Source organism: Ylistrum balloti, unplaced genomic scaffold, assembly GCF_031769215.1.
Source record: "Ylistrum balloti isolate Yb309-2 unplaced genomic scaffold, AGI_CSIRO_Ybal_v1 Utg370114, whole genome shotgun sequence".
Taxonomy (NCBI): domain Eukaryota; kingdom Metazoa; phylum Mollusca; class Bivalvia; order Pectinida; family Pectinidae; genus Ylistrum; species Ylistrum balloti.
Window position 1 is genome coordinate 769843 of NW_026782134.1, and position 12210 is coordinate 782052.

At 39.1% G+C, this 12210-nt stretch overlaps 2 protein-coding genes across 2 annotated transcripts in view; one reads left to right on the forward strand and one right to left on the reverse strand.

Annotated features, from left to right (window-relative positions):
• LOC132550246 (uncharacterized) overlaps positions 1–2004 on the reverse strand; it is a 109818-nt gene extending 107814 nt beyond the window's left edge. Inside the window, exons 1-2 of the mRNA XM_060214285.1 lie at positions 1941–2004; positions 347–606 (exon numbers count right to left, since the gene is read on the reverse strand). Coding sequence (XP_060070268.1) covers positions 347–602 — 256 coding nt within the window. The 5' untranslated portion in view covers positions 603–606; positions 1941–2004. The remainder of the gene's footprint in view (positions 1–346; positions 607–1940) is intronic.
• A 3550-nt stretch (positions 2005–5554) lies between these two features.
• Positions 5555–12210, forward strand: part of LOC132550249 (monocarboxylate transporter 2-like) — a 34883-nt gene continuing 28227 nt past the window's right edge. Inside the window, exon 1 of the mRNA XM_060214293.1 lies at positions 5555–6368. Coding sequence (XP_060070276.1) covers positions 5978–6368 — 391 coding nt within the window. The 5' untranslated portion in view covers positions 5555–5977. The remainder of the gene's footprint in view (positions 6369–12210) is intronic.

A 12210-nucleotide genomic window follows, 5' to 3' on the forward strand; every position in this document is an offset into this window, starting at 1 on the left:
CCTTAATGTTGTAAACACGTATTCATGGTCCTAATAATTCACAATACACTATTACAGGGTATTTATTTTTTGTCAGTGTTTAATGTTCATGGCGAATATTTATCTGGCGAATTTTAATTCAGGAAGCTACATTATACACTAGAAATTACATATGTTCGCTCTCCCAGGGCAAAACATGACATGGCTAAATTTACATACTCCAGTTTTTGCACCAAATGGCATAATATGCAGATGGTGAAATAATCCTGTTCACACAACACTGCTCAGAAATGTAATTGGTAAAACACATAAAAAAATTCTATAAAGCCATGCAACTTCTGTGTCATTTTCCTTTTTAACAACTTACCAACAATGTCATCACCAGACTGTATGACAGTTATACCGACAGCATCCATAGCCCCTCCCTCTGATACAAGTGTGCCATCTGTGGAGATCTGCGCCCCATCCTGGGTGAGGATATGGTAAGTACCTGGAGGAATGTGTACAGTACCTGATCCATCCATTGGGATACCCTGTTCCTGGAGAATAATTTGGGCAGCATCCTCGAGACTGATCGTGATTGTCTCTGTGTTTTCTAGGTCCTCGATCACACCTTCCATCATTCATCTAAACATATTGTACTAAATAATTGAAACACATTATTTTTTCTTAAATTAAGAATTTAGTACCTACTACTAATAATTCAAATTTTGATATTGTCTTTCGTAATGGATTTTCTCAAAAGTTTCCTCCTTAAAGCAATATTCTAGGCCTGGGTATCATTGCTAGTTGGGGGAGAGCATAATTTAAGTGCATGTGATACTCTACTAGCCAAGCTTATATGGACAGACAAGGCAAGTATACACACCTGTGTAAATACAGGTATTGGATCTCTAAAAAATATTGTGAAGTCTGCAGTTTTATGCACATGATCAATGCAAATGTATAGAAGCTAAGAAATGGATAAGAGAAATTTATATTGTTCACCCCTTTGTTGGTGTACTGTGACCTCAACTCTACATCAGAGAAAAGATCATTAAGTTGGCCATCAGTCAGCAATCCTCTTGTTTGCCAACCAAGAATCTTTCCTCTGGATTTGATATTATCTTATCTCCACCCCAGCAAGGTGAATTGAAAGACTCCATTATTTTCCTTTAGAAAAATATCAATCCGAAAAGGGACACGTTTGTATATACAAGTCTATATAATATATATCATATCACTAGTATTATCATTTAGACTAATGTATGTCCTGGTAGTATGATTATCTAACCTGTTTAGTTACAGTACTGTTCGGTTTTTCTGTTAATCGTTACTGAAAAAGAGTATAATGTACCTGTCAACTGCCATTATGTCTATCACTCACGAATGTAACTGTACTGCAGCACACTTTTCGGATTTTATTTGATACTATTAAAACCTTGATATGTAAACAAATTTGAGACTTGGAAACTGAAGTAAACAAGAAACATTTCAAGGGGGTCTACAGCTATCAATAGGACATCTTTCGAACTTGGAGTTCATAGCATTCTGCATTTCCCCATACGGTTTCTTGTACTTTAAAAAATAATGACTTAATTTGATTTGGGTTCCGACAACTAAGCCTAACAACCTCAAACACTACGATTTCGAAAATGGCGCCTGCGTCCAATAAGACCGCGGCAACTCAGTAATAATCGGTGGTATAGTATTTCAAATATCTAAAAACAAGTAGGTTTTCCTGGAAGTCTATAAGTCAATTAAGCACATTATTATGTGAAGTTTGACCATAATAATTAAGTAGATAACATCAAACATTGGTGAAATCAATGTGATTTTCAGAATAAATTATGCAAATGAGAAAGCACGGAGCAGTATTCGGGCAGAATGCAAGGGTCGAGCTTATTTTTGTCACCGATTCAAATTATTCTTGTTACAAATAGATGACAACATAAATATCCAAAAATGATATACAAGCTTACGTGGTTGTAAGATAGCTATCCTCTTCTGATTTTCTCAAGTTATTCAGAGTGCCCGAGTCTACAATCCCTGGGAGTAATTCCATCCCATAATAGTTATGACGTGTACACAAGTACGATAACTCTAGGTCGTTGGTACCCTGTGGGTGAACACAAACATGTATTGAAAACTCACAAATATATTGTATTTTGGTAGTGATCCTATGTACTATAACTAAAGAAAAACTATTTTATGTAGCCGGGGTATTGCTATGACATTTTTTAAAAATGGTTCAGGTATATACTGTAGTTTAACTATCCAGATCATAAACTTACTGCCTACAATATGGATCCGGGTCGGTGGATAATTTGTATAGACAATTCCTAAAACCAGGAACGTATAGGCCTACGTCCCTACTACGTCCCTGTCCCTACTAAAACGAGCGCACTATACTGTTTCATGGCTGAAACAGAATTGAAGTTAAACAATTACAATTCGTAAAGGTAAAGGCTGACGTATAATACATGTGCTATTTACGTCTCTGAGCTGACCCGGTGAAACAGCGGGTAGATGGAAAGCCAGTTCGTTGAAAATTGCCGATAATACTAGCAGTAGAGATCGGGATATTAGTTTGATAAGAACGTAAATGCCAAGTGGTTATTATTACGAAAGATTTTAATAGACATTGAAGATAAATATATGCAAACAAACACTTTCAAGTTGGAAAGAAATCTGAAGAACTCTCTAGAGCGTACTTGGGCAATAAAAACCAAAGAAAAGCATCAAATGAAACGAAAAAAACCCTGTACAATTTCTACGTAATAAATGTGAAGATGAAAATATCAAAGGAAGACCCGAAGATAATCTGGCTATAAATAAACAGAAAATCTAAAAGCTATTGGTGATCACCACACAACGAGTCGGTAAAAAGAAAAAGAGATAAAGAATACGGTGAGAAATTATTTCGGTTATTTTTAGCATTGCTTTTGTAACAGAGGTCTTTGCCTGAGAGGTGTACCTCAAATTCCTCTAAAAGGATATCAGAAAGACGACGACAAGCGTAAAGGTAGCTGAAAAATGTTTACGAAAGATTCCATGTTCAGTATTGTGACTGATTGGAAAAGTAACTTGCTACGAGGAGATATGATTGAACTACACAAAATGACCCATGGAATTTACGTTCAAAAAGTTACTGGAAAGAACTAGAAAGAGTGGAAATTGAAAAAAAGTCCTTTTCAGCGTACAATAAAGAACAGACCATATAGCTTTCTACAAAGATTTACAAAACTGGGGAATTCCTTACCAGAAAACGTAGTATATGCCAATAGTTTAAAATATTTCAAAACTGAACTGGATAAACACGGGAAACACACTGCTTTATAAAATAAGGTCAAATAAATCTATGGACTGTGTAGTGTCGTTGCAATTAACTTTCATCTTTATAGCAAATTACTATGTTTTTTTAGTCTGGTATAGAGGATGCAAATCCTCCATTAAAAATCTTTTACCATATTTCATTAATAATTAAATATCATCTTAAGAAAAGATGCTGACGTAGAAGAATGTCTTGTACCAGGAATCTATCATTAGATTACATTAGAAATTCAATATTTAGTTAAGAAAAGATTGAGATATGTGGCCGATGTCTTGTCCTCGTTTCCGATCCGGGTGGTTATAGAAAACAACCTTTATTCCTCAATAATGAGAGTATGAGTATTTACATAGGATACAAAAGGTTATCCAGAACATATTTGTCTTACAGTACTAATATTAGCTCTATCAGTTGGATTTTTTAAACTGAAATATATGTTGGCACCTGTCACGAGGAAAAACCCACAATGAAAAATTCCGCATTGACAACATCGCGTTCGAAGCATAAACGTCTTCTCTTAAAAGTATCTACACATTCTTCCTATGGTAATCCCGATAGGAGGACATATGCTTACATGTCATAACAGTCTACTATCTTTGTCATAAAAGTGTCTTTAAGGAGAAAAGCAGATGTACTGAAGGTAATGACGTGTCTAATTGTATCAAACATGGCCGTTGTCAGAGCTGTGGCTGTTGATGTGGTAGACACGTCAACATTTTACATATATACAGTCTTGTGGTATTTAGGTGTACGTAACATTAGGCAAGGATTAATATATATCTCATGAATATCCCTAAATCGAGTGAAGTCACTGTCAATATTCATTCTGTTAGATAATAGCTCATTTTCGTTCTCCTGATTCTCTTATCATAGTTCCATTTACCATTTTAATTGTAATGTCAATTTTACACAATTACCGAAATTTTGAATGCACCAAATGAGGTTATATTAAAATGGTTACTAAATCTGGAATGAGTCCATATTGTCTCTGTAGAGTCTATTATTCCGAGTCAATTTCAAGGTACAAGCTCTTAAAATCGAAAATAATGATAACGTGAATAGCTCCATGATAACTGAAGATTTTTAAGCAATTTATAAAAAAAATATTTGATCACTGAAATAAAAGAAAACGTTCAACGAATTTTCTTTTCCCATGAAAAAAAACCCCAACCCCAAAACACAAAACAAAACAAATACATTCAAACGATCTTTTTTTGCAAATGTACAAAAAACAAAACATGTAAAAGTTGGATGACCACTTCGATATTCACATTATCCATTGGAAATATAGGCCTATTTGGAAATTCATTCAATCTTCAATAGTAGATAGGAAATGTAGGGACTTCCGATGGAGATTTTTACAAAGGCTCATTAACACCGAACATAACCGTGAACTAATTAATTAATTGGATGGACAATGCAGTTGTCAAGATTTGTAAAATTTCAAAATACATATATGGTGATGAAAACCCATTTAAAGACAAATTAAATCCACTTTAGTTCAAATTATAAACATAACTCAAATCAATGTTGATGATAAAATGCTGAAACTGATATTATGAATAGACATATGAAATGAAGTGATACAAAATCTTGTCACGGTAATGGTTTTAAGAACCGGATGTCCTATTATATCATAAAAGTGAAATGTTGGAGAGATATGAAAATGCGCATTTGATTGAGAATAACTATTATTTTCTGTTACAAGCTTCAATAAAAAATATACATCTCTTGTTAAATTTTGCATTGGTAGTGTATTGTTGGCACTGTTCTAGAGGAATTGACCGCATGACTCGTTTTTATGGAACTGCTTGGATTCATCATGAAAGTTAGTTTGGAGAACTAGTGACAGCATCTATTTCAGACGTTATTGTCTACTTGTCAGATCTACAGAGACATATTGTCAGCACTTTTTGGTTCTTGTTCCGCTCATATCAGATCTAGACGACATGTTGCTACCAGCGGGAAATATAGCTGGAATCAAGACAGCGTCTCCATACTAGCTTCTGCAGCGTCTGTATACATGTAAGAGTTGTGTCCCTTATGCCATGTGACAGGTACAGATTCAGCTTCAGCAGCCGTACGAGTTGTCGCGCCACACGTGCTCATTGTAGCCAGAAGCTGTCTATGTGAGTCTCATATATTGCAATTTGTCTACGTCACGTTACCATGACAACCAACGTGCTTTGCTAACTACCAGTGGCGCACAGGCTATTGTGTGTTGTACGAGGCCCGTCCGTCGCCACTACTTGTGTGCACACCGGTACAGCACGGCCACCATATATACCAGCCGATCGATCTCTCCACACGACTGCCAATGTAAATCCCCGTAAAATATCATGTAATTTTACACCTATTAATACGACACCGTGTCACATCGTGGGGTTGCGGAACGGTGTGACTGGCGACAGGAGGGATGTGAGCCAAAGACGGATCGAGAGACTAGTCTCGTTATAACGAGGAAATATCGCATATACGTCGCAGACGTATAGACATAATGTGTGTGTGGTAGATACTGTGCGTCATCATCATTATCATCATCGTCATCTTCATCACAAAGCATTGGCAGCAGTGAATTAAAGTGTCGTATGGATTTTCCAGCATCGCTACCAGCACCAGCGGCTGTATCCATGATTGCATGTATTCTGACGACGAAACGTTGGCTGTTTGTGAGAGATCGGTTATATAATGCAAGCTAGCACACCAGGCGAGCCACAATCAGCCGATATAACAAGGGTATCTTCTTCTTTATATCGCCACAGCAGTAGTGAGAGCGGCACCAGTAGCGAAGGAGTCAAATGCATCCCTTTTAACCCTGCCACAAGGGAGAGCATCAGTGGCGTCTCCATAACCATGAAAACCCAGCCCCGGAAAGACGGTTTCGACCCCGACCACAAGACAACGACTCGGATAGATTTCGGAGATTTCTTTCCCGACGGCGGTTGGGGCTGGGTGGTAACAGGGGCCGCCACCTTGGTAAACATTTTGTGCAATGGATTTCATTACGCCTTCGGGACACTGTATCTCTGTATACTCGAACAGAAGGAATTGAAACATCGAGCAGACGCCATCAACACAGGTAACATGTTTATAAACAAACATTAGTTGTGTCAATGTGTGATAAAGCATAAACACATGTATCTGTCACACAAGTTAGAGATCTGTGTATGTCACTGTGAGAGAAGATAGAGTGTGTATGTCTCGGTGACACAAGTTAAAGTGTTTATGTCACTGTGACACAAGGTCGAGTGTTTACGTCTCGGTGACACAAGATAGAGATCTGTGTATGATACTGGGACACATGGTATAGACGTGTTTATGTCACTGTGACACATGGTATAGACGTGTTTATGTCACTGTGACACATGGTATAGACGTGTTTATGTCACTGTGACACATGGTACAGACGTGCGAATGTCACTGTGACACAATGTATAGACGTGTGAATGTCACTGTGACACAATGTATAGGCGTGCGAATGTCACTGTGACACAAGGTATAGACGTGTTAATGTCACTGTGACACATGGTATAGACGTGCGAATGTCACTGTGACACATGGTATAGACGTGCGAATGTCACTGTGACACCAGGGATAGACGTGCGAATGTCACTTTGACAAGGTATAGACGTGTGAATGTCACTGTGACACAAGGTATAGACGTGTGAATGTCACTGTGACGCAAGGTATAGACGTGTTAATGTCACTATGACGCAATGTATAGACGTGTGAATGTCACTGTGACACCAGTGATAGACGTGCGAATGTCACTGTAACACAAGATATAGGCGTGTGAATGTCACTGTGACACAATGTATAGACGAATTAATGTCACTTTGACACAAGGATAGACGTGTAAATGTCACTGTGACTGAACATATAGACTATTGTTTGTCACTGTGACACAATGTATAGACGTGTTAATGTCACTGTAACACAAGGTGTAGACGTGCGAATGTCACTGTAACACAAGGTATAGACGTGCGAATGTCACTGTGATTCAACACATAGACGTTGGTTTATCACTGTGACACAAGGTATAGACGTATGAATGTCACTGTGACACAAGGTATAGACGTGCGAATGTCACTGTGACACCAGGGATAGACGTGCGAATGTCACTGTGACACCAGTGATAGACGTGCGAATGTCACTGTGACACAAGGTATAGACGTGCGAATGTCACTGTGACAAGGTATAGACGTGTTAATGTCACTGTGACACAAGGTATAGACGTGTGAATGTCACTGTGACTGAACATATAGACTATTGTTTGTCACTGTGACACAATGTATAGACGTGTTAATGTCACTGTAACACAAGGTGTAGACGTGCGAATGTCACTGTAACACAAGGTATAGACGTGCGAATGTCACTGTGATTCAACACATAGACGTTGGTTTATCACTGTGACACAAGGTATAGACGTATGAATGTCACTGTGACACAAGGTATAGACGTGCGAATGTCACTGTGACACCAGGGATAGACGTGCGAATGTCACTGTGACACCAGTGATAGACGTGCGAATGTCACTGTGACACAAGGTATAGACGTGCGAATGTCACTGTGACAAGGTATAGACGTGTTAATGTCACTGTGACACAAGGTATAGACGTGTGAATGTCACTGTGACATATGGTATAAACATGTGTTTGACTCTTGACTCAATGTGTAGAGATATGTGTAAGGCATTGAGACACACGTGTATGAATGTGTATTTCACAATTAGTTGAAGTGTTGTTGTTCCTTACGAATCAATGCCATTTTGGTCATAATATTGACTTGATCTCAAACACAAAGATTTACAACCGTTACATTTCAAGTTAAGCTATCCTCATAAAGGAAGCTGAAGACACTTATCCCTTCTTTACGTTCTTTGTCGTGTATCTTCATTTGAATGTTCCTTACTCGGTACTTTTCCCTCGTTGAATCGAAGTAAGAATTTGTAAATACATCGACATTTTCTTGTTGATTGTACTCGTCAGTAGGATACAAATGTTGTGTTGGGTTAGTCACAAGGAAACAGGACTTGTGTTGTGTTGGTCACTGGGATACGGTGTTGTGTTGCTCACAGTGATACAGGACTTGTGTTGTGTTTGTCACTGAGATACGGTGTTGTGTTGTGTTTGTCACTGAGATACGGTGTTGTGTTGTGTTTGTCACTGAGATACGGTGTTGTGTTGTGTTTGTCACCAGAATACAGGACTTGTGTTGTGTTTGTCACTGAGATACGGTGTTGTGTTGTGTTCGTCACCAGAATACAGGAGTTGTGAAGTTTTGGTCACTGAGATACGGTGTTGTGGTGTGTTTGTCAACAGAATACAGGAGTTTTGTTGTGTTGGTCACTGAGATACGGTGTTGTGTTGATTTTATAACAAGAACAGAGAAGTTGTGTTGTCTTGGTCACTAAGATACGGTGTTGTGTTGTGTTTGTCACCAGAATAGAGGTGTTATGTTGGGTTAGTCACAAGGAAACAGGACTTGTGTTGTGTTGGTCACTGGGATACGGTGTTGTGTTGCTCACAGTGATACAGGACTTGTGTTGTGTTTGTCACTGAGATACGGTGTTGTGTTGTGTTTGTCACTGAGATACGGTGTTGTGTTGTGTTTGTCACTGAGATACGGTGTTGTGTTGTGTTTGTCACCAGAATACAGGACTTGTGTTGTGTTTGTCACTGAGATACGGTGTTGTGTTGTGTTCGTCACCAGAATACAGGAGTTGTGAAGTTTTGGTCACTGAGATACGGTGTTGTGGTGTGTTTGTCAACAGAATACAGGAGTTTTGTTGTGTTGGTCACTGAGATACGGTGTTGTGTTGATTTTATAACAAGAACAGAGAAGTTGTGTTGTCTTGGTCACTAAGATACGGTGTTGTGTTGTGTTTGTCACCAGAATAGAGGTGTTATGTTGTGTTGGTCACTGAGAATCGGTGTTGTGCTGTGTTGGTCACCAGAATACAGGAGTTGTGTTGTGTTGGTCACTGAGATACAGTGTTGTGTTGTTTTTGTCACAAGAATAGAGGAGCTGTGTTGTGTTGGTCATTGAGATACGGTGTTGCGTTGTGGTGGTCACAAGGATACAGGAATTGTGTTGTTGTTGGTCAATAGGATACAAGAATTGTGTTGTTGTTGGTCACAAGGATACAGGAATTGTGTTGTAGTGGTCACTAGGATACAGGAATTGTGCTGTGTTGGTCACAAGGATACAGGACTTGTGTTGTGCTGGTCACTAGAATACATATGTTGTGTTGTGGTGGTCACTAGAATACAGGAATTGTGTTGTGCTGGTCACTAGAATACATGTGTTGTCTTGTGGTGGTCACTATAATACAGGAATGGTGTTGTTGTTGGTCACTAGGATACAGGAACTGTGTTGTTGTTGGTCACTAGGATACATGAATTGTCAAGTGTTGGTCACTAGGATACATGAATTGTCTAGTGATGGTCACAAGGATACAGGAATGGTGTTGTTGTTGGTCACTAGGATACAGGAATTGTCAAGTGATGGTCACTAGGATAAATGAATTGTCTAGTTGTGATCACTTGGATACAGGAATTATGTTGTGGTGGTCACTAGAATACAGGAATTGTCTAGTGGTGGTCACTAGGATACAGGAATTGTGTTGTCGTTGGTCAGTAGGATACATGAATTGTCAAGTGATGGTTACAAGGATACAGGAATTGTCAAGTGGTGATCACTAGGATACAGAAATGGTGTTGTTGTTGGTAACTAGGATACAGGAACTGTGTTGTTGTTGGTCACTAGGATATATGAATTGTCAAGTGATGGTTACTAGGATACAGGTATTGTGTTGTGGTGGTCACTAGGATACAGGAATTGTCTAGTGGTGGTCACTAGGATACAGGAGTTTTCTTGTGGTGGTCACTAGGATACAGGAACTGTGTTGTGGTGGTCACTAGGATACAGGAGTCGGGTAGTGGTGGTCACTAGGATACAGGAGTCGGGTAGTGGTGGTCACTAGGATACAGGAACTGTGTTGTGGTGGTCACTAGGATACAGGAGGTGTCTAGTGGTGGTCACTAGGATACAGGAACTGTGTTGTGGTGGTTACTAGGATACAGGAGTCGGGTTGTGGTGGTCACTTGGATACAGGAATTGTCTAGTGGTGGTCACTAGGATACAGGAATTGTCTAGTGGTAGTCACTAGGATACAGGAGTCGGGTTGTTGGTGACGATACAAATGTTGTTTGGTAATTTGGTAATTCAGATTTTCCTTTCTAGATTCATTTACCTTTTCTTTGAACACGATTCGTTTATAACGTGTTTTTATATTGTTATACGAGTTGTGCTATACCTTGATATAAAACCACGGTTTAGTGATGTTAAACCCTTACTGTCACACAAACTACACCCGGCACGTGTGTCTTATTACCACATGTTTAAGACCCTGATATCAATGTCAACATTTACAACTGAAGTCCACACCCAAATATTGTCTCCTACCAGGCTACATTTGAACATCTTTCTAGATTTATTAACAGAAAAACACAGTAGGATACATGCGAAACAACAAGAACATGTGCATCAGAGGAGTCCACCTCCACGAACAGATTCTCTCTACAAACATAGATTTCAAATACTAGAGCAGATTCCGGATAAATACTAGAACAGATTCCGGATAAATACTAGAACAGATTCCGGATAAATACCAGGATAAATTCCGGATAAATACCAGGACAGATTCCGCATAAATATCAGGACAGATCCCGGATACCCCATCAGACTGCAGGTACAACAGCGGATTCCATATACAGGAAAACAGATTCCGGATACAAGAGTAATACCATATATTGTATAAACACTAGATACAAGGACGGATTTTGGATACAAGAATAGATTCCAGAGACGAAAGCGATTGAAGATATAAGATCAGACACCAGGTACAGCGATGCATTTCTGAATAGTCTCTGGATACAAGAGTAGATTCCAGATACAAGAGTAGATTCCAGATACAAGAGTAGATACAAGAGCGATATCAGAGACGTGTGTGGGAAGGTAGACTCCGTCACCAGCTAGTTATACCCAGGTACTAAAATGGAGTTCCACGTGGCTATATGACAAAAGTAATCACCACATTTATTACATTTAGAATAGTTTATTGAAGATAAACAGGAAGTAAACAAGACACAAATAAAACTACAGAGTATCCATTAATTGCAGTTTATTGTTTGGACTCGTAATACAAGTCAGAATCTAACGTTTTGGGGATGGCTACTCCGAACGCCCATCAGAATAAGACCTACCTGTAGGACTTCATATACCCAGAAAAGGATAGAACAGAGAGGGCAATTGAGCCAAACCATCGAAGAGCTACAGTTGCATTCTCTGTTCTATTTTGTACAGGAATGTAGCGGAACTGGACTGGGTCGATAGTCTCCGACCAGGGAGCTCAATTGGTAGAACGTGATGTTCAGAGGGTCCCAAGTTCGAATCCCCAGCCTGACCGTGCATTTTCCCGTTCCTCTTGCATTTGAATCCTGGAAACGACACCAAATTTGTAATATGAAGGAGTAATGAAACAATATCTTGCCCTTCCTGAGGTTCGAACTGCTGACCTTTCTGTCCCTAGCCGGTCTCTCTACCTCTCCACGAATGGGAAATTTTCACCAGCCGAAGCTAGTAAGGCGACCTAAATTCTACACAAGACCGGATTTCATGAGAACATATTCCGAAAAACATGAACAAATTGTAGCTATTATTAGAATATATTGGAGCTAGGTGGACGTGACGTAACTTTGAATACACTTTTTTTTCCTGTGAGGGTTTGAGCGACATTATTTCCAAGTCGATATCTTATTTCAAAATCTTGATTTCTCTATAACTGTGCACTCGAGGTAAGCTTGTTTTCCTTGTGATTCGAAGCCAACCCCCTAAGTTCGTCAGTACTTGGTTTCATC